Here is a 26,225-nt window from a genome sequence, read left to right as displayed (position 1 = left end):
CCCTGAGGCTGTCTAGGTCAGGGTGCCTAAATTCTCACCCTGTAAGGAGCAACTAGTCTATTAACCCAGAGTATTTAAGTATGAAGGTTCCTGATAAGAATTCAAATGATAAAATTACACAGCTCCAGCCTTTTCTACACAAGTGACAGTGGAGGCCTAGCCACTGGTATCAGCTGTAACTGCTACGTATGAGAATGACTTACTTCTCTCCAACCGGGCGCATCTTCTTGGTAATACAGATTGCTTAGATTTTAATATGTGTAAAGAACCAACGACATCCTTTAAGTCTCTTTTTCCTCTGCATGCATTAGGTGACTAAGTTTATCTACTGCCTTTGACATCATAAAACCCCTTGGAAAAAACCTGCTTTCTCACGTGCTACTTCTCAATATTGTAAGTGACATTAAAGAAGTGATCTGGGGGCTGGAGATGGCTCAGCAGTTTAGAGCACTTCCCCCCTTGCAGAGGTTCAGGGTTCACTTCCCAGTACCCATGAAGTGGCTCACAACCATGTGTAACAAACAGTTCCAAGAGATTCAAAGTCCTCTTCGGCCTCCCTGTTTGGGCACCAGGCACATGTGTTGTACACATATATACAAGCAGGTAAAATATTTTCATACATATAAAATAAAGCAAATCTTAAGAAATTAAAAATAAAGAAATGATCTGTAGGCATTCTTTAGGGGCCTACTCCTGACATGTCTAATTAAAGGAGAACACTAGTGATTATTTAAAGTCAGAATGCCAATATTGACATATTACATTACATTGAAAATGGTTTTGGTTGAAATAAGTATAACCAATTGCTTTCCTTACATTAGGTTAAAGTGCTAATGTGAAATTTAACAGCTCTTTAAAATACATGTTACTAAAATGGTAAAATTATAGTGCCATAAGGTCAAGAAATGGAAAATCTCAATTTTTACCATTATATGAGGCTTAGAGATAAATACAGGACTCTCCTCATATTGTCTTCTGAATGACACTTTCCATGTCCCCATGCAGACAACAGAATAAACTGGCTAAAGCTGGTCTTAAAATCTTGGAGCCTGGAAATGAGAGATAACTCGGCTCTATTAAGCTGCTAACTCTAAAATCACCATGGGCAGGGGCTGTCTGACACTACCTTAGGGCTCTATCAACTTTACCAGTGATCTGCTCTCCTCTCTCCACTGATGACTTTGTCACGTTGACAGCCTAGCCTTTATCTCTATCTAACACCAGACTCTGAAGGGTCAAACAGTCGTATACTATTACTGGGTATATAACATACAAAAAGTGCTACTAAACACGGCATTAATCACATAAAGCCATGTAAAAAATAGCTGTAGCTTCCACTCACATGTCTGCTTTCAACCTAATTTCATCCTTTAAAAAATTGTAAGAGTGTATTTTACTCAGAAGATGTTGTGAGGAGCCTGAGTTTATGACTGAGATAACCAACAGGCAGTGACAATGGGCATAAAAATGTTTAGCCACAGCTCATCTTTTCCACATTAAAATGAGACAGAAATTGGTATCTCTAAGAGGCAGAAGAAACTCAATGCCAAAGCATGGAATGAAATGAGACTAGGGGTTGTTGTTTGTTCGTTCGTTCATTCATTCATTCACTCATTCATTTCGGAGACAAGGTCTCTCAACATACCCCTCACTGGCCTGGAGCTCAACACGACCATCAGGCTTCACACTCAGAGAGATACACCCGCCTCTGCTTCCTGAGGGCTTGAATTAAAGGCAGGAACTACTACAGCAACACTAAGGGTTATTGTTTGAGGCAAGAGAATTTTAAGTGGTCATACCTACATTATGCATGCGTGTGCTAAAGAACAAAATTATGGACATTATGAAATGAGTGTTCCCTTTCCCTGCTTACCTGTGATAAGGAGTCTAAGGAGCCTACGCATCCAACACTAGAATGGGGAACATGATTCTGAACTGTCGTAGATTGAAAGCTCTGTGATTGGGCATAAAGTCTTACTCTTGACTTGAAAGCTTCAAGTTCATTTTTGAATGCTTCAAAATAACCTTCTTCCTCTGCCTACAACATAAACACAAACAAACCAAAAAGGCTGTTTCTGAATGACTAAACCACAGAGTAAATTTCAAAAGCACATAATAGAGTTAGAGTAGAGGCAGTAAAGAAAAAATATGTCAAAATGCAGAAACCAGCACAGTCTCCTGGCATATTTGTGAGCAGTTTCTTTTATAGGCACATTTACAAATAGTTGGTCTGCTCTATGTTTAATTTTGCATCAGCAAAATTAACTAACAGCAGACAACACTCCTACACATATACATGGAGTAGGAGTGGCCTGGTGGTGCAGCTTTTAAGACCAGCTCCTCAGGAGGCTAAGGCAGGAGGATGGCAAGTTCAAGATCTGGTAGGCAAAAGAGTGAATTTACCATGAACAGAGTAACTTAGTGAGAACCTCAGGCAGATCTCTATGAGTTCAAGGCCAGCCTGGTCTACAGCCAGAGCTACACAGAAACCCTGTCTCAAAAAAAAGAAAAAGCAAAAATAAGTTATTTTTTATAGCTTTTATTTTGAGATAGGGAGGGGCACTTGCTTGGCACTTGCTTGGCATGCACAGAGCTCTAGGCTCAATCCCTACAACTGCAAACAAACTGTATCAACCTCTCATGTTCACTTTCTCCTCACTTCACTGGGGAGAGACCCCGTAACCTCTCTAGTACATCTCTATCCTGGCAAGTCTCTATTTGTAAACGTTATAGAAGACAGACTCAGCAGTCAACTTAATTATTGTAAGGATATTTTAAGTTTTGTAGCTTAGCAAGAGTCTGTTTGGCATCTGGAAATAAACAAGCACGGTAACAGGCTGAGGGAAGGGACTCGCTGTGGCATCCAATGATATAGGCGTTCTCCATGAAAAGCCCCTTTCTACTGACAGAGGCCTCTTTTTAAACATTTCTTCTATGTGTACCTGGCAGGGTGTGTGCCCCAGGCTAACAACATGCTGCCTTTAAGTTCAAGGGGTAGAAGACTTTGTCAATGGAGTTTAGACTGCAGAATTTGGTTGAGATTGTACATTAGTTCCGGGTTAAATAATGGAAATTATGTTCTGGGAGGATATCCTGTCTTTTTAAATAATTTCCTTAGTTAAACTTAACATCTTACTGTAGTAACAGCTAGACAGAACTTGAGCAGACCTATGCTGTCCAATGCTTGTATCCAAAGGTAACTGCTATTAAAGGCAAACAGAATATCCGCTGACTCTCCTGTAATCCTAAGGCTCAGAGCTTAAATCAAGAAACCCGACTCTGTTTAATGAAGTAAGCTATAAGACATTGTCTATTTTCTTTATGTCAGTCTCCTCCCTTACAAAATATGAGTAAGAATCTTCATAAAATGCAGAAGGATATAATAAGTTAACACATGCAAAATGCTTAAAACAGTGCCTGTCATGACTCACTTTGTAAGTACTTACTGCCTAGTTTTTAATATTAAAACTGGTAAGGCTGAAGATTTGAGTTTTCAGTTCTGTTTTATCAAAGAAGAAAATTTATAAGTAGTGTGACAATGTCCCATGACGAAATTAAGTATCAGTTGAAACATATTAAGGTATCACCAAAAAGTATGGTTTTTATTAAAGCTTCTTCTGTGAGTCAAGTAAAAATTTATTTACCATAAGCCTAGCTAAGATTCCAACCTAGTCGTCATCTGGTCATTAAGTCTACTGTAAGATGCTTTAAGATCATAGGAAACCGCAGGCATACACTGCACTTCAGAGTTTATAGCACTTAAGGTAGGACTATTGTCATTTGGTGTTTTTTTTTTTTTTTCACATTTAAAAATACAATTAGTTTTGTTGTTTGTTTCTAACAGGAAGTGTTCATAGCAGTAGATCATAAAGAAAATGAAAATAATAATTCTATCTCTTAGGCATAATCAAAGTTAAACTTCTGGTATATTTCCTTTTAACTTCTAACTACAGATAATGAAATATGCAAAAAACCATATAAACATATGTGTGGTGCCCACAAAACATGCATGTGCAGTTTACTGGGCAAAAATCCCACCATGTACCCACAGAAATTCGGAACCAGATCATCATCAGTACCTCAGAAAGCAGTTCCCACGGTTCTCCTCCTCCCCCGTGCCTCAGTCATTTCTTTGCTTTACTTTTCCTGTTCACACATGGGGCTCTCAAAAACATACCATTTAGTTCTGCCTTTATAAGCACTGTATAAAATACTTAAAACTACGAGCTTTACAAACTATGTCTTCAAAACTGACACTGGCTACACAACTAGCTTGTTTCATTCATTCCTATCGTTTGTCATTTCCATCTATACTGATAAGGAATTCTATTAATCAATACACCCAATTTATTCTTAGGATTATGAGCAAAAGTGGCCAGGCTTTTGCTGTCCTAAGCAGATCTAGAAGCAGCACAGCACTGGGACAGTCATTCTCAACCTCACAGCTCTCCTACACTAAAAACGCACGGCTTCTCCTTGTGTTTACATCAGTCAGTACTTAGAAGACCCAGGAACAAACTTATTACATGCTGCCACTAGCAGTGCACTTTTATTTTACCCAACTGTGTTTTTCAAGAGCTAAATGTATGATGATGACCATGTATTTCTACTTGAGACTAGGAAAGGGTGACAAGTTTGGGCAGCGTGACATCTACTCTAAAGCATGGGAACCTAAGTTTGGATACTCAACTCCCATGCAAAATCCCGGCATGATGGCACACATTTGGAACCCAGCACTGAAGAGGGGGAAGGGGAGCTGACAAAGACAAGCAGATCCTGAGGATTTGCTGGCCTAGCCAAAATGGCAAGCTTGTCTTGGAAAATGGGATGGAGCTGACAGAGGAAGATAACATGTTGTGACTTCCGGCCCCCACACTGTGCAGAGTAAACTTGCACACACCCAATATGTAATAGCTAAAGACAAAAACTGTCTGTAAAGCACCCTCCCCTCAAAGTAAGAATAGTAAAATCTGCTTTTCATCTTCTCAAGTCTCTCATGTCTGGCTCTATCATCTGCTTCAGCACCGAGTGCACGCTCATGAGTGAACAAGAGTGAAAGCAGTCACTAACACACAGCAGCCTTATGGAAACCACTGTTCCCGGGGGCCTCCTGACGGTCAGGGCCCCTGACACATGCTGAGAACCTGCTCTCGATGGTGCACTCCTCAGAATGGCTTTGCTATTCAGATGTGCCCCTGCTCAGTTCCACCAGCCGTACTTCAAAGGGGCTGTGCTAATGGACACTTCCCACTGCTACTAGCAGTCAACTCAGTTCTCACTGCTTTGTTTCTTAGGAAACTTGTAATTACTGATCCAGTAAACACAAACCAGTAATCTTCCTGTAAATACCTATTTTCTTTAGTAGGGCCAACATTATGTTTCCATAAACCAACTCTTTAAACATTTTCTTAGATTATTAACAATGTTCCATATATATGTAATAGCTGCCGAATATTCTATGTACACTGTACTTTCTGAAAGTTGTCCTTAAATGTGACGTGCTTAGGTAGCTGGCCTGCTTCCTTCTTCCTCCCTTTCCTGTCTCCTCTACTGTCTCTCAACAGGATATTACTAGTTCAGCCTGTGCTGACTGCCAAATCATAATTCTCTTGCCTCAGCTTCCCAAGTGTATATTTTTCATTACAAATTTGGTTTCTTGAACAGCGAGTTCTACATGTGGAGGATGCTCTATCTTTTTTGCTTACACTGCATTTGAAACGGCTTTGCTTTCCATCAGTAAATACTCCATACACTATGTGGGTAAATGCTGAAGTACTCAGAAGAGTCACATTAATTTGCAGGGGTTTCAAAAATGAGTTTTAAATATATGGTCTACTGCAGCCTCTTACTCATTTTTTAAGTCTCAATCAGCACAAAAATTGAAATACTGTATTGTACTATAAACGCTAACTTATACTGTATAACCACTAGACTAGTTTATATATACTAGTACAGACACCATACATTTCTTGTCACTAGAAAACCTACAGCACTTAGCAGCTGTACCTATTGCCTAGACAGCTTCCTGATCTGCACAGGACAAAGAGAGCTCAGCTACAGTCCAATCTTCTATTAACAACACCAAATAACTACTTACTTTGGCTTTCTGGAAAAACAAACGAAAACAGCCTCTTGGATCCACATTACAGTTTTTGGCCATTTCCATGATAAACTGCATTACCACAGCTTGATGTGCTATTTGTTCCATTAAAGCACCTTTCTGAAAAAGACATACACCAGGGTTAAAGAAAATACTTCTGGAAAGATAATGAACTGGTACAAGGCAAATTTTGAATTTGAGAGTACTTCTGATTTTATTCCTTATGGTTAAATAAAGCACTACACAAACATAAACTGTCTTACTGCCGTTACGTGGGCCAGAATAACTATATGCGTTTGTCCGGGTCACATTAAGATGACTTTCCACTCGGGAGAAAAGGAAGAGCGACTGCAGTGCATGGGAGTGAGCAGAGGGCAGCAGAGCCAGCACACTGGACACCACAGGAACAACACGTTATAATCCCTTTGAGTAACCTTCCTGCTTTCTTTTCTTCTTCCAGGCAGGGTTTCTCTGTACAGCCCTGCCTGTTCTGGAACTCACTTTGTAGACCAGGCTGGCCTTGAACTCAGAGATCTATCTGCCTCTGCCTCTGCCTCTGCCTCTGGAGTGCTAGGATTAAAGGTGTGCGCCTACACTGCCCAATCCCCTTCTTTCGTTTAAAGTAAATAATGAAAAAAAGAAAGAGTAAAAACTTATAATTCTAGTAAGGTTTCTAGCCACTGAAGGTTCATAAATACCTGCTCAGCTTCCAGGTGAAAACACCATAAAATAAGATATTTAGCAGTTTCTTCGCATACAAGGTATGGGTGGTCAGACAGAAATCTCTGACTATCGTCCCACCGACTCAACATACCTGTAAAAGAGAATTGAACCACAGATGTCAATTATCTCCTTTCTTCCTGTGAGGCCAGAAGTGGATTTTAAATGTTTCTCTTTAAAGACAGTTCCCAGTACCAGAGAAGTGTGTTATGTGATAGGGCAAGCCAAGAGCACTGATACCCCTCAATAATATCTAGTAGGCTGGAATCTCAGCAAGTTTCATTTCAGATAATGAGTCTGATTTAAGAAGAGTGACCAGGTGAAGTCCCCTGCTTATGGGAATGCCTGAAATCCCATATACACTTGCAACACTTGGTCTTCCCTTAAGGTTCAAGAGAGAGCAAATGATTGAGATACTCAGTATCATTTACTAAGAGAACAGAATACTTTTTCTTAGAAAGATGGTTAAAAATTTGTTACTGAGTGGCTGCAACAAATGGTCACAGAGCCTGTTCAAGGACAGCCTGAGCAACTTTGCAAGACCTTGTCTCAAAAAAGAGAGAGGCAGGGTGGCATGGTTCAATGACAAAAGTATTTGACTATTAATGATGCATGAGGCCTGAGGCTCAATTTCTAGTCCAAAAATTTTTCAAAAACCAAGACTTCAAAAACACTGTATTTAGCAAATTTAAGAGCTTACTAAAAATTCAGAATACTCTACTATTTCCAATTTATTTTTAGAATGTTCAGGATATGGTAAAATGGAGACATTTATCAATTTAGGAAACTTTTATCAACTGGTTAACAAGTAAGTCAGTATAGCACTAACTAATATACTACAATTATTTTAGTCACATTAGCCAATTACTAAAGCTGTCTGTTCAGTGTATACAGAAAACAATTACTTTTTTTAAAAAAATCAGTTGAACATATATGAAAGGCTACCATTTCATTTCAATATATTAAACGAATCCAAAGTAGTACTTAGCATGCACCTGCATCTTTACCTAACTTAACAAAGTCACTATGACCAAGTAACACGGAACCTGGAATGTGCTAGTTAGGGTTACACTTGAATGAACTGAGTATCACAATGTCAGAAACCGTAGACTTGAGATCCATACAGAGCAGCAAAAGCAGTGTGGCTATCACTAAGCTATCATCAAAGTCTCACGGGACTGTCTGGAGAGTATGACAACGAACTTTCGCTCTGAACAGAATGAATTCCTACACACTAAATTTCACATGAGAACATAAGATTGAAACCAAAGGCAAACACCTTACACAGCAAAATGTGGGGAACCAACTGAAACTACACTATCTTAGAACCAAGTTAGGGGCAATTCAGCATTTTGTTTGTTTGGTTGAGGAAAAAGGGGTGAGGGGAAGATCAGGGTCTTCTACATAACTCAAGAATCTCTCAACCTTTAAGCTGTTTGCCTCTGCCCCCAGTGCCAGGATTACTGACAACTGGGTCATTTACGATTCTGAGACACAGAATGAATCTGCGAATTTACTTAAAACCACTTCCCCAGGAATTAATGCTGGGCTGGCGAAAGCACAATCCTTATTTCTTATACCCAAAGACGTAAAGGGATCCTATGGCAGTGTCTGCCCTCCCCCTCCCCCCATGCTCTCTTTTGAGAGAGTCTCACGGAACCCAGCTGACTTTGAACTTGCCACCATGCTTCTCTTCCTCTCTCCTGAAACCTAGGGCTCCAGACATATTGGTCATGCACTCTACCAAATGAGCTAAATTCCCAGTCCCTTTGCTAGCCTGCTTATACTTCTACAGAAGTAATACTTTCTATTTTATCTACAATCATCTTCAATTTCCTCAACATGGCAGCATTATGACTTTATTAACAAAACCCTGTCTGTTTGGATTCTGAATTAAAGACAGTATGAAAAGGACTGGCAACATTTGTTACCAATCTGTTACATGCTGAAGTTTTTATTTTTTTAATACCTAAGACAATTGAGACTGAACAAAGATTTTCTGTATGTAAGTAAATCAGAACTTGAATTAGTATGAAATTGAGATGTTACAAGTAGTCCATACAGGTCTTAAAGAAAAAAGGTGTGGAATTTATAACAATTTAAAGAGAATCCATAGTTACAGGAACAGAACATATCTAAAGTTACTGTTATTTTGAAATCTGTAAACAGTAACACAATCTAGGATGATGGACAAGGAAACAGATGTTAGAGCTAAACAACTTTTGTTTTGAACCTCGGCTTCACCTTGGGCAAGGTCCTTTATATACCTCTATATCTTCCCATGTAGAGTGGGGGCTAAAACAGTACCTGACATGAAGGATTTTTTTATGAATTAAAGCTGTTAATTAATAAAAAGCACTTAGAACAGTGCCTCAGATTGTAAATACTCAATAGGAAGTATTAACACAATAGTGACTAATTCACTCACATAGCAAATATTTATTAAGACAATCTTTTGGTTAAGGATAAGCCAGCCACTCAAACTAACCAGTCAATTTCTCTGAATTCTTAGAATAGCTTACTTTGGCAAATTAAAACAAGCTAATTACACATTTCAAACCATATGTCTTCTGATGAACATCTAAATGTGATCAGTTCTCAGTAGTCATTTGATTCTTAAAACTGCTCCCAATAGAGACACCCTGCATTCTATTTACAGGATACACTTAACACTTTATACCATTTATCGTAACTGCTTGATAAACTCCCCTAGCTAAGAGGCAAGCCCCTTGAGATTATGACTGCTTTTACTGCCTGAACCCTCCCTGTGTTTTTCATCATCTATCACCAGACAACGGTTTTTCACTTCCATGCCTATGCACAGTCATGGTAGTTAAAACCAAATCCATCCTTCTCTCTGCCACCCTACAATACTCTGAGGTTCCAGGTTATCCCCTCAGGTATTCTACAAACTCCTCTGACTTTTAATTTCTCTAGCATCAAACTGACCATGAAGATAAGCAGTTATACTATTAGATGCTCAATACATTTTTAAAAATATTAAACCATACCAAAATTTTAGAATAAGACCTTAAAATATATTTCAGGCAATAAAAATGAAGTATATTTGTTGTAAAAAGTTTGAAAAGTCCCCAAATTAAAAAAATTGTATGCAACTGTATTACAGAGACAATTTAAATCCTTTAATAATTATGATTTTAATTAATTTCACTTATATTTTATTCAAGTACCTCATAGCATGTTTTTCAAAAACAGGATATTAACATATTTTTAAAAGTAAACCACAAGTAAATACAATGAAGATATTATAAATGAAAAAAGGTTTTATATAAATATTTATGATTTTTGATAAAATTTCCAGTGACCACATTCTACACAGATTCAGAAAACGCTGAATTGAAGCTAACTATGCCTGGAAGGAAAATGGTGTGCTCTGAAAAACTACTGCACAATCCAAAATGTGTCTCTGAGGACAACAAAGGCAGTGAAGTTAAAGGTCCAAACAACTGGAAACTGCTGTGAATTTGAAGAGTAGACGAGCTCTGTATCTATGTCAGCATTTTGTATTTCTAAAGCACAAGTCAACCAATAAATAAAAATGTAAAGGAAAATCAGATTTCAATCATCTGTAACACTACAATAATGGTACCATTTACCACTACTTGGTAAATTGTACTTAAGTATAAGGGTAAAAGCAACAGGAGAACGAGAGTCATCAAACAGCATAAAGGAGACTCAGGAAGAACTCTGAAGAACACAGCACAAATGAGAAAAGAACACAGGTGGGAAGAAGTCCCTGCTGTCCCACACAGACAGCTCCCGGATTCACCAGACCCTCTTTTTCAAGAGTCTACAATGGAATCCAACTTTGGAAAGCCTTCACTTGGAAGCTTTAATTACAGCTACCATTCCAGATTGGTTTTTCTTCCTCCCTCTCTCTCTCTCTCTCTCTCTCTCTCTCTCTGGAGTTCATCAATATACTTATCTGTAGCATAAATCTAACTGGTTTTAGTAATAAAAACCTGGAGTCAGATATAAGGGGGTGAAAGCTGAAAGATCAGAGAAGCAGAGTAGCCACTAGTTCTTAACTCTACGAAAACCTCAGAACCAAGGGGGCAAGAACCTGTCTCTATGAATCCTCATACTGAATGCTGTCTGCGAAATCTCAGACTGAATCCTGAACTCCTGTCTCTTCCTGCCTTATATTACTCTGCCTGCCTAGATATATCACTTCCCATCTCCACCTCTTAGTGTTCGGATTAAAGGTGTGAGCCACCACCACTTGGCTGTTTCTCTTTAAGACCGATTCAGTCTTGTGTAGACCAGTGTGGCTTTAATCTCACAGAGATTTGTCTGTCTTTGTCTCCCAAGAGCTGGGATTAAAGGCGTGTGCAGCCACTGCCTGGCCTCTATAGCTAACTACTGAGGCTAGCTCTGAACTCTGATCTTCAGGAAAGTTTATCTGTTAAAGCACAATCACCACACCTGACTATCAGCCAGGCAAATGCTTTTTTCTTTACTAATAAGCATGCACTAGCAAGTACTCACTTTCTCAAGGTGAACAGCATCAAGCCCTCCAACTCCTGTCTCAGGCCTCTATCAACTGTGCTATCACTTTGTAAATGTGGACTTTGTTATCTCGTCACCTCATGTAACTGTAAATTTAATCCATTCTATGCTGATGGAACTTGGTGAGCAGAAGGAGCAGATGCCCAAGATGCCTATTTATATATAAGATACACAGATGCCAGAGAGTGGACAGTTAAACACATGGAAAGTTTGGGAGCCTACTACCTTAGGAACATTTCTGTGGATCCAATGTGCTGCAGCAAGTAGGAGATCTCCTCCAAGTGAAAAGCCAATGTGCATTTCCACTAAGAAACGAGTACAGTGTGAATCTGGGAGTGGCTATCAGTCTGGTTGGATTTGAAGACAGCAAGGGTCTGGTTAGTATTACAAGATGAGATGCTGGAAGCTCACAACATGCAATGGTAAAACAAATGCTTATTAATCATCTGCGGAGGCCACGCCAGCCTTTTCTCCTGTCCCTCTTATTAAACACACAGTAGTTACATAAACTAAGGGGGGGGTCATGTCTTAGGTGGGCATAGGGGGAGGTAATGCAGACACTCAAGAGCACGGATTCTTCTCATCAAGGATGTTTCAGTAACCTAGCCCAGTAGAATCAATGAATACCAAACTTTTCAGGAGCAAAAATTCATACAAAACCCACAATATGGCACCATATTCTATAGAATTAATTATCCAGTAATAAAGTAGGAGCTTGAGTTTTTGATCCAATTTCTTCTTGAAGGGATCAATAATCCCTCATATGAATATGCCTGTTCTAGAACTGGAAATAGCCTCTCTTTATTATACTTCAACAGGAATTACATTTGGGAGTGTGCTAGATGGACTGGTTACTATACGACATTATTTTTGATTCATTTTCTGCCAAAATAAATGATGAACATGAACTCATGAAGTTCACTGGTCTTACCATGGACTAGTCAGAAACAGCCCGTTTTATACAGGGAGGAAAGGGTCTACTGAAGATGGAGTCTCAGTGTCAGGCGATTACAACACCTTGTGAAACTGGATGTTTTCCCACTCAGAACTGCATTGAACTGAGGCACTCAATCTACAACAAAGGAGGCACTATCTCTCACTTACTAGGTGACATGGCTTTAAAGCAGCAGCCATGTGTTTCCCGAAAGAAGCACGTGTTTTCCTGCAGCAGAGCACATGGGTCCTGGTAGCAAGGACTGTAGGTAGGATGACAACGACCACACAGGACTCCTTTGCAAGTTCCTGTCTTCTATCCCTGTGATTCAAGACCCTGTTAGTTTAAAGATGTTAATACCTATCCGAGAGAGGGCTGCTTATTCCTATTATATGAAATGGCACAATAATATATGTAGAAAAGTGAACTTGTGTTTAGCTCCTCAGATACTAGCCTTTTCTTTCTTGTTTTTGTTTGTTTTTGGCTATTTGTGACGATCTCATAGTCCAGGCTAGCCCGGAACTTGTTATCGCCCGCTCCAGCCTCTTCAGTGCTGGGATTACAAGCATGTGTCGTCATGCCCAGCTGTCTTCAGGTACTAACTATTCTTATATTAATGCAGTTTTTTATTTCTGAAGCACAAGTAATACTTTAAGGGGGTACAAATGAAAAAAGATTTCAACACACGCCAAAACACAAACAAGAACCATGTCTGTTAATTCACACAATACTCACTGAAAATATAGTCTGAAACTCAACTCCTCCCAGTTCCCAGCAGCATTTTCAGGCTAGCATCTTCACACTGCTCTAAGTCTCAGAGCACACCACACTTATTTTCTGCATTTCTAATGCTGTGGCCTGATCTCCATGGGAAATCCTTATCTCCCTTCCTTAAGAAACCCAGATGATACCTCCTCCAGGAGCCCTTCATTTACTTCACCCCCAACTGCAATAGAAAATGCCAGTTCTGGGACTAGAGAGACTTCAACCATTAGGACTGATTCCTGCTTTTCTAGAACCTGAGTTCAGATGCCAGCACCCATGTTGGTGGCTCACAACCACCCATAGCTTCTGCTCCAGGGGATCTGATGTTCTCTTGCAGTCTCCATCGGCTCCCGACACATGTGGCATATACTTACATAGACACAAACACATACACATAAATAAAGATTAAAAAATAGTTGTACCCTAAATCTGTGTGTGTGTGTGTGTGTGTGTGTGTGTGCGCGCGCACACACAGGAATGCATTTTTATCCTATTATCTGAGCAACATGTCAAGGAACTATGACTTACATAACATCATATCCAAACATGCAGAAAGAAAAAAAGTGTTGGAGCTGGTGGGATGACTCAGTGAGGAAGAGTACTTGCCACCAAATCTAATGACCAAAGGTCAATCCCTCAGAACTCACACAGTGGAAAAGAACTGATTCTGTTAAGTTGGACTCTGACCTCTTCGCATGCGCTGTGGCATGCCCCGACCCCTCCCTACAAGTCTATGAAAAAAATACACAAAATGTTTAAATGAATGCTAATCTTTTAATGTTAAGAAAAACTATCAAAAGAAAAAAGAAAAAGAAAAACATCCTAGCAGTCAAGAAATGCAAAGCAGTGGCACCATCACAGAAAGCAGCAGTAGCGGACTGAACTGGGCTTCTCTTTACAACGGTTTAAGACACAAGCAAGGTGAAGCAGCTCTGATGACCCTGCCATAAGCAACAACACGAGTGGACTTGGCCATAGTTTTTCAGACCTTATTTTCAGAAGCTCAATTTTATACACACCAATGATATCAAACACAATAAAGAAGGAAGCTTAAGTAGTAGACTCACCAAAATGTCGAATTTTTTGCTCATATTTCTGCATAAATGATTGCGATTTATCTTCATCTTCTGTTTTTCTTTTATCTTGATTAATAAAACTCTGAAAAAATAGTAATTAAAATCAGTATTGTAACTAAATCTCTTCAGATGCTAAATGCTTAGCAAACTTTCGTAAAGACATGATGTAATAAAAAAAATATGGATAATACTATATACATCATTAAACTAATTTGTTAAACTTGTCATTCAAAAATTAAAGTCTCATATGGTAGTTCCATTTGCTTTGTTTTAAGTTATAAATTTATCTAGTGATCACACAGGAGAAAAGTTGAGTCTTTTCATTATACAGATTACCCTATCAAAGACATGAATGGAAAGATTCTTTATATGTGTTATTCATTTCCAATAAATATTTGCAACTCCAGTCCAATCTTTGGGTTTCTTGCTAGAAGTAAACTCAGCAATCCAAAGCGCAGAGTCAAAGATACTTACTATAAATTCTTGGAGAGGAGGCAGAACAAAGAATAAACCTCGACTGCATTTCTATAAATAGTTTAACTCTTTAAGTACACACTTCTACTGAGGAAGCATTTATATTTGTTAAGTAAGGCATGGAACAGAACACGTTTCTCATCTTACCAGCAAAACTAGCACAACAGTTTCCCAGAGTATTCTGTGATATACCTTATGCCCTGATACTATCACTGCAAATTGAAAAGCACAAGTTAGCTCCGTGCCAGCTTGTATTTCAAAATAAAAGCACCTTTTAATGTTTTGTTATCTAGACCAATACTGTCCTAGTCACAAATACACCTTAAAATTTTCTACTAGCTCTATTAAAAAGCAGAAATAAACAAACATTCATAACCTAATGTACTCAACATATTATCATTTCAACATGGAAGAAACACCAAAAAGTTATTAACAAAGTATTTCACTTCTGGTGTTTTGGTATTTAGTAATAGAATCTGATGTATATTTTACAATTAGAGCACATCCCAATTTGGATGAACCACATTTCAAATGCTTAGAGCTGGTGAGGTGGCCAGGCAGGTCAAGGGACTAACTTCACATTATGGAAAGAGAAGATCAACTCCAGTAACTTATCCTCTGACCCTCACACACACCCCCTGGTAAGCCTGCTCTTGTGCACACACCTGTTCTCTCCCCATCCCCGTTACACACACACACACACACACACACACTTAAAAAAAGCAACCTAAAAATGAAACAAAAACTACTAACTTTGCCAGTTAGTGGCCCCATCACTCACAAGCTAAGAAAGAGGGTTTGTTTATTTTGTTATGCTATTTTTTATTTTGCTTTGTTTTTTGAGACAGGGTCACTCTATGGAGACAAAACTGTCCTGGAAGTTGTGAACCACACTGGTCGCAAATTATAGACGCCCACCTGCCTCTGGCTGGGTTTGCAGGCATGTAGCACAATGCCCTGCTGATTGAGTTTGGAATGAGACATAGATCCATGGAAGATCCAGTCTCAAGACTGGGTATAGTACCACATGTCTTTTTGGAGGGTGGGGAGAAGCCAAGGCAGGTAGATCTCTGAGTTTAAGGCCTGCCTGGGGTACAGACCAAGTTTTTGATGGGCTAGGGTCTGAAAATGAGACCCTGCCTAAAAAAAAGTAATACAAAACAAAACAAACTGATTATGCCTAAAAAACAAAACAAAAACCTTATTAATTTAGCCAAAATACTATTCTATTTAAGAGACTGAACTATCTAGATTAATTTTAAAGGACTGTTTCAATGTTTCAATACTAATACTTAAGATAAGTCAACACTGGCACCTAAAACAAGACAGGGTGCCTAATTCTTCGACTCTTATTCAATATGGTGCTTGATGACTTACAGCAGTAAGATAAAAGACTAGGAAAGGAAGAAATAAATGTGATCTTATTTGTAAATAATATAGTTCTATTGGTCAGAGACCCTAATGACTACATCAGAACTGTCTTTAATTTGATATACTTTCAGTAAAATGGTAGGATACAAAACTAACATAAAAATCAGTAGCTTATAGACTAATAACAAGCTAAAAAATAAACCAGAAAAAAAATCGTATTCACAATTGCATTAAATACAGACAAAAATAAAAGACCTTGGAATAAATCTAATTCTCTCTCTCTTTTTTTTTTTTTTTTTGGATTTTCAAGACAGGGTTTCTCTGTAGTTTTTGGTGCTTGTCCTGGAACTACCCCTTGTAGAGCAGGCTGGCCTCGAACTCACAGAGATCTGCCTGCCTCTGCCTCCCGAGTGCTGGGATTAAAGGCGTGCGCCACCACCGCCCAGCTGAAATAAATCTAATTCTAAAAGAAAGCATCTATGGTGAAAACCTAAAACACTGAGGAAAGAAATTTGAAAAAAATGGAAAGGTCCTATTTTGATGGATTAGAAGATTTAATATTATGAAAATGGCTATCATACCAAAAGCATTTACAGATTCAATGCAACCTCCATCAAAATCTCAATGTGTTTCTTCACAGTAAGAGGGGAAAAAAAATCCAAAAAAAAAAAAAAAATCAAATGAAAGCACGAAAGACCACAGACAGCTTAAACACTGCTAAAAGAAAGCACTAGAGGTTTCACTGTGCTCGACTTCAGCTGTACTAGAGCCACGGTAGCAAATCAGCTTGCTACCGTGCAGCCACAGGTGGAAATTGCAAAAATAAATTAACATATCAGAGAAAAGGCAGACTCTTCAAGTGATGATGGCAAAATGGGATATCCACATGGAAGAATCTAGATCCTTCTCTCTCATCCAAATGGATAAAAGACCTTAATGTGAGACCAGAAACTTTAAGAGAACAGGCAAGACTCTGAATAGGACTTCAGTCACTCAAGAAATAACACCAGCAATTAACCAGAGACTTACTGAGTTTCTATGTAGAAAAACAAAGCGGGGACTAGAGAAATGGCTCAGCACTTAGGAGGACTGCTGCTCGTCCAGAGGTCCTGGGTTCAATTCCCAACGACCACATGGTGCCTCACAACAGAATATGTGGGGCCATCATAAGACTATTTCCAAGTGTTTCTCCCTTCACCATGTGGTCCTAAAGCTCAGACTCGGGTCATTAGACTTGGTGGCAAGTATGCTTACCTGCGGAACCATCTCCCAGTCCCTAGTGTCTTTTGTTAGAGTAGACAAAGAACCAAAATACTAAATAACAAGAAATCAAACAGCCCAATCAATTAATGGGCTAATGAAATGAGTACACAATTCTCAAAAGATAAAACACAAATGGCTAATATATGAAAAAATTTCAACACCACCAGTCATCCAAGAAATGCCAATCAAAACTATATTGAGAGTCTGTCTCACCCCAACCAAAATAGTAGTCATTACAAAAGCAAGTAACAACAAATGCTGGCAAGGTTACAGACAAAAAGGAGCATTTACACACAATAGGAATGTATTAGAGCCCAGCTACTATGGAAGTTAGAAAGTAGGCTTCTCAAGAAACTAAATATACTTCTGCCATACGGCCCAGCTATATTACTCTTGTATATTTACTGAAAGAGTGTCAACATACCAGAGATACTTGCACATCAAACTTTGCTGCAGCATTATTTTATTAGTAAGGACAATAGCTAAGTATGGGACTAACAAGGGTGTCTAACAGCTGAATAAATAAAATGAGATTAAACATACACCAAACGTACACACACATATAAACACATTACTTTATAGCCATAGAAAAAGAATGAGGTTATGTGATTTGCAGGAAAATATATTGCACCTGGATATAATCATATTGCCTGTTTTCTCTCCTGTGTGGGCCCTAGATTTTCTATAAATGCACAAAATCCCTAAAGTACAAACAATGTGAAACCATTTAGGGGCACAAAGGCAACTACAGGAATGGCAATGGGTGAGAAAAGGGAGAACGGAAGGGTAGAGAGCTGGGTATGCCAAAGTGCACTGTATACCGGCATGAAAATGGCTTTATGTAACCCAGCATAATGAAATTTAAATTAAAATAACAGAAACTGAGAGATTACTCGAGCTTACTAAACCTGTGCTGGTAAGCTGAATGGCTTTCTCTCTAAGTCCAGGAACTATGTGTGTTACAGAACTGACGGAAGCTGACAGTAAGCAACAGCAGGAGTGCCCACGTTAGGGAGACATTACCTGACGAGTCTTCCCAGCTACCCTACATGTTGAGGAAAGCAAGGCTTGGAGATGTTTGCTGTTTAATGAACTCTGCTGCTTTGCTAACAGTTATTTACAGAACTATCTGATTTTTCTTCTGCATTATCTGTGGAGCTGGGAATGGAACCCAGGGCCTCTTGTATGTGTTACCTATGAGCTACATACCCAGCTCCTTTTCTTCTTCTTTTTTTTGTGGTCCAACAAAAGTTCATACCTTATTAAAAACATCTTTGCTAACGGCATCCATGTTCCTCTCTCTTTGGACCAGAGCCTCCTCTTTCTGTCGCCATTCTTCTTCTCGCTGCCTCAGTTCTGACACTGCGGTCTGTGCTGTGGCATGTTCCTGATCCAAGGACTCAGAGTTATGCAGTGCTAAGCTGCCAAGTTTCTGCTGGGCTTCAGCAAGATTCCATTTGCACGCCACAGAGCTCTTCACAAATTCTTTCTGCCTTTGGCAAGCCAGCTCAATCCCATCGCTATACATCTAAATAAAAAGTAACAACAGCAGTATTAGTGAGGAATGAAGGTGGCAGCAATGACACAGTGCATGGTTTTTCAACCCAAAGGATCTGTGAATGGTGTTTCTGGAGCACAGCATATCTGTATTCTTTGTCTACAATTACATTTTACATTCATCAATTAGACTCTGAGCTTCTTTGTTCATCTACGCCCCTCCCCTGACAACTAACAACACAAAGCCTGGCAACTGTCTGTAACTTGCATACAGCTGGCCCACAGCAAGCATCAGATGTGCAGGCTCCAGAATCCTTCACCAGAAGGAAAGCAAAGCTCATGTCCAAGTTCATCAGTTACTTATGATTCCTCATCTTGAAAACCAGACCTTTAGAGCTTTAACCTGCAGGTTCTTCCTGCAATGAGCATCCTTCTACTTCAAAGCAATCACTACTTTATTTCTGTGTTATCACAATTTGTGATGTGAGAGTTTGTAATAGAAAATTCTACTTATAAATGATTACATCATATAGACATACATTAACTTAATCCAAATCAAAAAGGAAAAGAGTAAATTAGGAAGTGCAACTAATCTATCCTGCTAACTCTGATCTATCAGGAATAATTACTTTTAATATTTGCATAATCACTTAAGTAAATGCAATAGGTGTTTATATCCCTTGTTTCAACAACAGAAGATGAGGGCTTTTTTTTTCTTTTAGGATTTCTAGGCTAAAAGCACAACTTTATATTACTGAAAAGCACTGTTCTCAATCTGTTCCCACACGTGTTTCAGTATTCAAGCCTTTATAACTTTATATGTGCAAACATAATCCTACTCTTTAAGTCTTCACCAGCCATTCTCTACCAGGGTCATCCTTCAAAGGGGGGGGGGCACAGGTTATTTACCAGAGTCCATTATTTAAGAGCTATTATTATTATTAATTAAAGACTCCTCAGTTCCAGTTACCTTTACCTCCTGGCTTTTTCTTCCTACCCTCTGGACCCTGTTTTCCTTTCCACTGACAACCCTCTGTCCGCACCTGCCCAATTCTTAAGCCATTTCTTATCCATTCTCTCCAAACCCAAGTTATATACATTTCCATAATAGGCTTTTTGTTTTGGTTTGGCTTTTGGTTTTTTTGAGACAGGGTTTCTCTGTGTAGCCCTGGCTATGCTGAAACCCACCTTGTAGATCAGGCTGGCCTCAAACTCACAGATCCAACAGCCTCTGCCTCCTGAGTGCTGGAATTAAAAACGTGTCCCACCACTGTCCAGCAGTGGTATTTATTTTATTTTTAACATGATATATACTTATTTCTTCTCCATGACTACCAGTTAAGGAGTCAGAATTTAATAACTGCTGGATGAATAATCTAATCTTTATTTCTTGGACAAACTGTTCTGAGGCAGGTAGAAACAAGGCTGTCCTACTTCCTGAGTTCTCCGGCACAGTCACGACTTCTACCGTATGTGTATGTGGATTGTGGCTGTTTATGTGGACACTTGTTATCCTGGTTCCTTATTTAGTCATCAAGGCTTAAAGCCCAGATAACAGCATGTCTCTAAACAACCAAGTAAAACACTTATTTTTACTTTTTGATTCACTAGAAAAATTATGGGGTTAGAGAGTTGGCTTGGTGGTTAAGAGCACAGGACCTGGGTTCGATTTCTCCTACTATGACTCCCAACTATCTGTAACTCCAGAGCATCCTGCACCCTCTTCTGACCTTGGCAGGCATCCAGAATGCGTGGGGTACACACACACTCATGCAAGCAAAAACACTTACATACATGAAATAATAAAATAATTTTTTAAAAAGAAAATATATATATATATATATAAATAAAACTATACTTTAACATGGAGCCCAAAAAGAAGGAAAACGAAGCTGTAAAACTTAACTGTAAAAGACAAAGCTATACAAATAAAAGCAATTATGAATAAATGGGGTATCTTCACTTTCTAATTACACAGAAACAAATATTTCTCAAATCAAACCAAACACAAGAACGATTTATATTTACATTATCACAGACTACCCATATATCATTTGGTTATACTACCCAACGTGCATTGAGATGGCTAAGTATAATATAGAGTATTTAAAAGAGAATGCAATACAGAAAATTTAACCCAAGTTAGGTCAAGAACTCTCTGCTGAGCTACATTCCCAGCCCATATTAGGTCTTATTTTAATCAGTTATCAAATAAAATTTTAGGAGGACATAATTTAATGCACAAAAACTCTGCAAGGGGACTGTTATTATTAGAGTCTACCAGTGCGCCTTTACATCAAAAGCTCTCAAATCACATGTCAGACAGGGCCCCAGCACTGAGAGGAGTAAGTGGGCATGGGCTCCACCTTAATCAAGAAGCACCGTACAACTGGTAACTGCTGGAGAAGAGACAATCACTGGGTACCACCAACCATACTCCAGGGCAGGCCCTATGCTAAGGAGTGGTTGACCAAAACAAGTTTTGTGGACATTTTGTTTCATTTTAGCATTTTAAAATAATTTTATGTATTTATTTATTCTTACTGGTCTTTTGTTTATTTTGATTTTCACGGGTGGTGGTTTTGTTTTTTGTTTTTGTTCTTAAGAGAAAGAACATAAAGGTGGGTGGATAGTGAGGTGGGGAGGATCTGGGAGAAGTGGAAAAATATGATCAAAACATGTATTAATTCAGTAAAAGATACATTCTTTTTTTTAAAGTTCTCAAATAGGACCTCTCTCTCTCATATTTGATAAAAAAAAAAAAAAAAAAAAAAAAAAAAAAAAAAAAAAAAAAAAAAAAAAAAAAAAACCCAACAACTAAGCCAGTCATTTCATATGGATTTTAAAAGCCTGTTGATTGATTAAACATTTTGTTTTTAAATATTCTAACTCCCATATTAAGTCCTAAAGCTAACAAAAAATATAAGTAGGCTTGCAATTACTCTATGTCCTTAGGAATAATGACTTGGCAGATTTTGTCACCATTTAAAGGCCTTCTCATACAAATAAAATTTCACAGTACTTCTCCAGACATGATGTGCAGAAGTAGGCTGGAAAAAACACTGGACTAGAAGTTAGGAGTTCAAATCGGGAGTCTGCCACTTAACTAACCGGAAGACCTCAGGGATCTCTTTTAATGAGGGAAATAAAAGCCTCCTTACTTTTAAGCCCCCACCACCTAGACAAATGCACTGGTAAAATGTGTTTTAAAATATTGCATTTCTTGGGTTACTTCTTCGATCCAACCACAGTGCGCTGAAATTCCTGAGATCATTTTTCCCTCGCCACATCTGTTCAAACCGACACTAGCAATTGTTCACTTTCTCCCTCTGTCATACTATGTATACACAGATGACACCAGCGAGCCATAATTAGTAGGTGACTACTGACCCATCACTCATCTTGCCTCACTTTCCCTGTGGCTAGCTGGATGAACATAGTCTGTGGTTATGAAACAGCATATTGTTGCGTGAGCCCCGTTAACTCAGCTGGCTGACATAACGTCAGTATCCTACACTTGCTGGCAGACAGTTTAAACCGGTCATCTTTATTTTCAAAACCGCTATTAATTCTGTTACAACACTGCACTGCGTTTTTTGCAAAAAAACGCCTAGGGGGAAAAAACATCCTACAATCAATTTCATTCAACAGATTCGTGTTTTGTCTGTGCCCTCGAAATCTAGTTCAAAACACACCCAGGTGAGGAGAGATGTCAGGGCAAGGTGATGGGTGTAAGCACTCCCAGAAAAACTATAAATGACATGTTTTCTAAGGCAGAAAAGCAGTGATGAAAACCACAAGGAACATCAGGAACCTGGGATAGAAGTCTGAAAGAACAGCCAACCTATGGCTGTTATGTTTTCACTGGAGACTGAAGCCGAGTGAAACTATTTTTCCAGGAGGGGACCAATGACTGCGCGAAAGGGAGGTGTGTGCCAGCGTCCAAAGTGAGGTTTACAGAATCTGCGGAGATGCCAGCGTGGGAAAGAGCACGTGAGATGTTTATGTCGGGACTCGGTGTACTCTCATAGAAGTACAATCACTCACTGTCCCCATCAACTGCACAAAGTCGCTGGGGCTGGTAATAAAGGCTCGGTGGAAGCACGCACCAGGGGACAAAGGGTCAATCTTCTACAGCTGGAGCCGCCCCCCATCTCCGCACCGACACGCGAGCGAGAGGAGGAACTTCTAGCAAAGGTGAGGGGACGAGTGTGCGCTGACGTGGGGGTCGGGGGATGAGCGCGTGGCCACCTCCTCTCCCGCGGAAGATGCTGCCACAGCTGGGGGTGGCCATCGGGCCCCCCCCCCGCGATGCCCGTGGACGGTTCCCCTCCCCCCCAAGAATGCAGGCTGCTCTCACCTGGGCGCCGCCGCCAGGCACCGGCGGGTAGTGGGACGAAGAGGGAGACACGTCCAAGTCGCTCTCCTCCTCGGCCTGCCCGTCAGTCCTCGGGAAGCTCCAGGGGCCCGGCGGCGGCCACGGCTGCTCCATGTCCCGCTGCTCCGGGCCCGACAACCGCCACCGCCAACTGCTCCGGCGTGAGTAGAACCTGCTGGGCGGAGCCAGCCGCCCGGCTGGCCACGGTCGTTACCCAGAATTCCTCTGCCGCCGGCAGAGCCGACGCACGCCGGGAGAAGGCCTGGGCCGTGCCGCCGGCCGACTGCGGAAGAAGTAGCCGGCCTGGGCGTCATTTCCGGCGGGCGAGACGGGGCGTGGCCTCGCCTGAGCGGCGGGGTGAGGTTTGCCGCGAAGGTCCAGGGAGGCTAGGGCTTTTAAGGGTTCGGATCCCGGTGATCAAAGGGCGGTTTTGGCTTGCTCCTCCTCTCGTGTTTCAAAACTGCAGCTCTTTCGTGTACAGCAGTCTAAGTCGGCGTCGGAGGGGGAGCGTTTTAGGAGGCACAGCCAACTTTGCTTTAACTTCGAGTTAGCCATGACAAGACAGTTCTGTAAACCCTGGTACCGCGGGGAAGGACACTAAAAATAAAACACTGGAGCAAACACGTTTGTGAAGACTTGAGACAAGTAGTAGACATATCGGAGGGCTTCCTGCCCCTCGTATCTTGTTGTAGAATCGTGAAGATCCGTGTTCTCTCTCTCTCTCTCTCTCTCTCTCTCTCTCTCTCCCCATAGGCAGGTGGATCTCTGTTGCAAAACACAGAGAGGGGGCGGGAGGGAGGGAGGGAGGGAGGGAGGGAGGGAGACCATGGTGAGACCCAGGGAAAGGCCTGGGAATGGAACTTGGTGGTAAGGTCCTTGCCTAGCACAGGCAAGGCCCTAATTTCAACTTCTAGGACCAGAGAGAGAAAGAGACAGCTAGGATTCAGGGAGTCTAACTTCACAACCTGCGTGTTTAACAACCAGGCCTGTTGTCTACTCACAGTCAGACTAGACAACAGAACATCAATAGTTGAGTGTTTGATTGGCAAACTTTCACAGGAGTAGGCTTGGGGAACTCCCAGGCAAGCCCCATGATCTATGTCACAGAGGCTTTTTACATGATTGTTGGGGATTTGAACTCAGGTCCTCCTGCTTGCACACCTAGCGTTCTTACCCACTGAGCCATCTGCACCTCGCAAGAGTTGGTTGACAAACTCTTTTAAGGTTGGTTAATCCTAATGGTTGGCCACTGCATGAGAAAAATGCAGTCAGAAATGCTGTGTGATGACCTCTAGGGAAAAGGACTAACGTGAGAGGCATGTGTGTTTTTCGTGACCAGGAAAATACCCAACAATATTCTTACGGCAGTAGCCAAAGATTTATCCACAAAGATGTTTTGGGGTGATAAAAGAGCGCTAAAAATAGCTAACTAGAAGCAGTGGAGTTGCTCACAAATGAAGAGAAAAGTAGATCTTGTGTGCTGATATGGAAATATCTCTGCAGTGAACTAATGTGGTGGTGCATGTCTGTAACCCTGAGAAAGGCTGGGGCGTGAGGAGGATCAAGTTCACTGCCACCCTAGGCTACACAGACAGGGCACCGAGTTAAGGAAATCTATATAGAATGAGAGTGTATTTATTTTTAAAGGTGTGTGTGTGTGTGTAAAGTTCTTGGAAGGTATAGAAGAAATGTAATTGTTTCCTTGGTGGGTAAGGCCAGGAATCAAGTTTCTGAGGATCGTACTTCCATTGTTAGCATTTCTGTATTGTGCTGATTGATCTTCCTACAAGTATAGAACTTTATAATCATAAATGAAAGTTGAAAAGCATTTTACTCGACCTCTGTTGAGGTCAGGCTTAAAAAGCCACAGGGGAAAGTGTGACAGGCGAGAGAAAAGGAAAAAAACTTTTTTCCCTCTTCATTTGAAACCGCAAAGTGCTTTGAGCGGTGCCTGGCAAAGAAACCAGCTCTCTGTCGGTGCAGAGTTCACTGTAGGTTCTAAGTTGCTCTCCTTGATTCCCTTCTCCTCTGCCTGGCCTCTAATTTTAGAACTCCTCAGATTTTTATGTGGGGGAGGATCTCGTCAATGACCATAGCTTTAAATAACGTCTGGGTATTGATCGTTCCCAAACTGGAACCTAAGTCTTGACTTTCACCCCAGCACCTCAGCCTCATATTGTGTATCTGCAGTTTGGACATCCCCATTGAAATGGATGATGCGCATTTAAAATTTAACGTGTCCAAATATGAGCTATTTCCTTATAATTTAAACATTCCCCTCTCTCCCCGCAAAAGGAGGGCTGTTCTAAGACCCAGAAAGTCACAAGTCCAGCCTCCCAAAGTTATAAAAGCAGGAAACACTGAGAAAAGCCACCGTCTGTTCCCTCCCCCACCCCGCCTCTCTGCTTCTCCTATGAGGCTAGCCTAGTCACTAAGCCTAAATCGGGTTCTTACTCCCTTTCTAACCTGTAACCCTTCATCTTACCACTTTGTGTAGTTTTCCTTGCTGTTCATGGTACTATGTTTTCCGGTTCTTATTTGTTATTTCTTCCTTCACTAGAATGTAAGCACCGCATGGTTGCAGGCTGCATCTCATTCACACTTGCAATACTCCGGACTGCGCCACATGCGTAGTAATGATCACTACAGACACGATGAATGGATGGATGGGACACGACAAAGGATGGATGGAAACGGGATTAAATCAAGGCGAACGAGGGCAGATGAGGGGCATGAAGAAGTTTATTTTTTTGACAGATGACTTTATTACTTTTCTGATCTGTTATAAAATACCCAACAGAAGCATCTCAACGAAGAAGGGGTTTATTTTGGCTCACAGTTTCAGAGGCAACAAGTCCATCATGTTGGACCAGCACCACGGTGGTGGGCACAGGAGGTTTCAGTTGCTCGCATCTTGGCAGATCAGGAAGCATACGGCTTGGCCTGGGAACAGACACACACGTAACCTTCAGGGTCCACTCCCAGAAATCCAATTCTCTTAGCTAGTCCATATGGTCCAGAGGTTCCACAGCCTTCTAAAACACTGGGACCAGCTGGTATTTCAGGTGTTTAAACACATGAACCTGTCAGGGGACATCTCATATTCAAATCATAAAT

The 26,225-nt window shown here is 40.5% G+C and overlaps 1 protein-coding gene across 3 annotated transcripts in view; it reads right to left on the bottom strand.

The window, feature by feature from the left end:
• Positions 1 to 23,405, bottom strand: part of Cdc37l1 (cell division cycle 37 like 1, HSP90 cochaperone) — a 28,818-nt gene extending 5,413 nt beyond the window's left edge. The window contains exons 1-7 of one of the 3 annotated variants that reach the window (XR_007595172.1): positions 23,091 to 23,405; positions 18,492 to 18,761; positions 14,117 to 14,207; positions 6,799 to 6,914; positions 6,098 to 6,220; positions 1,874 to 2,038; positions 927 to 1,049 (exon numbers count right to left, since the gene is read on the bottom strand). Coding sequence is in view for 2 of the 3 variants with exons in the window: in XM_050160931.1 (XP_050016888.1) it covers positions 1,874 to 2,038; positions 6,098 to 6,220; positions 6,799 to 6,914; positions 14,117 to 14,207; positions 18,492 to 18,761; positions 23,091 to 23,222 (897 nt within the window). In the remaining variant the exon portion in view is untranslated. The remainder of the gene's footprint in view (positions 1 to 926; positions 1,050 to 1,873; positions 2,039 to 6,097; positions 6,221 to 6,798; positions 6,915 to 14,116; positions 14,208 to 18,491; positions 18,762 to 23,090) is intronic. The other 2 variants (XM_050160931.1, XM_050160921.1) reach the window with 2 other exon arrangements.
• Positions 23,406 to 26,225: the final 2,820 nt, after the last annotated feature.

The sequence above is a fragment of the Alexandromys fortis genome, unplaced genomic scaffold (assembly GCF_014885135.2).
Source record: "Alexandromys fortis isolate MF-2015 unplaced genomic scaffold, M_Fortis_MF-2015_v1.1 scaffold_10, whole genome shotgun sequence".
Taxonomy (NCBI): Eukaryota; Metazoa; Chordata; class Mammalia; order Rodentia; family Cricetidae; genus Alexandromys; species Alexandromys fortis.
The sequence above is the reverse complement of the archived record's forward strand: the minus strand, read 5'-3'. Positions and strand labels throughout refer to the sequence as shown.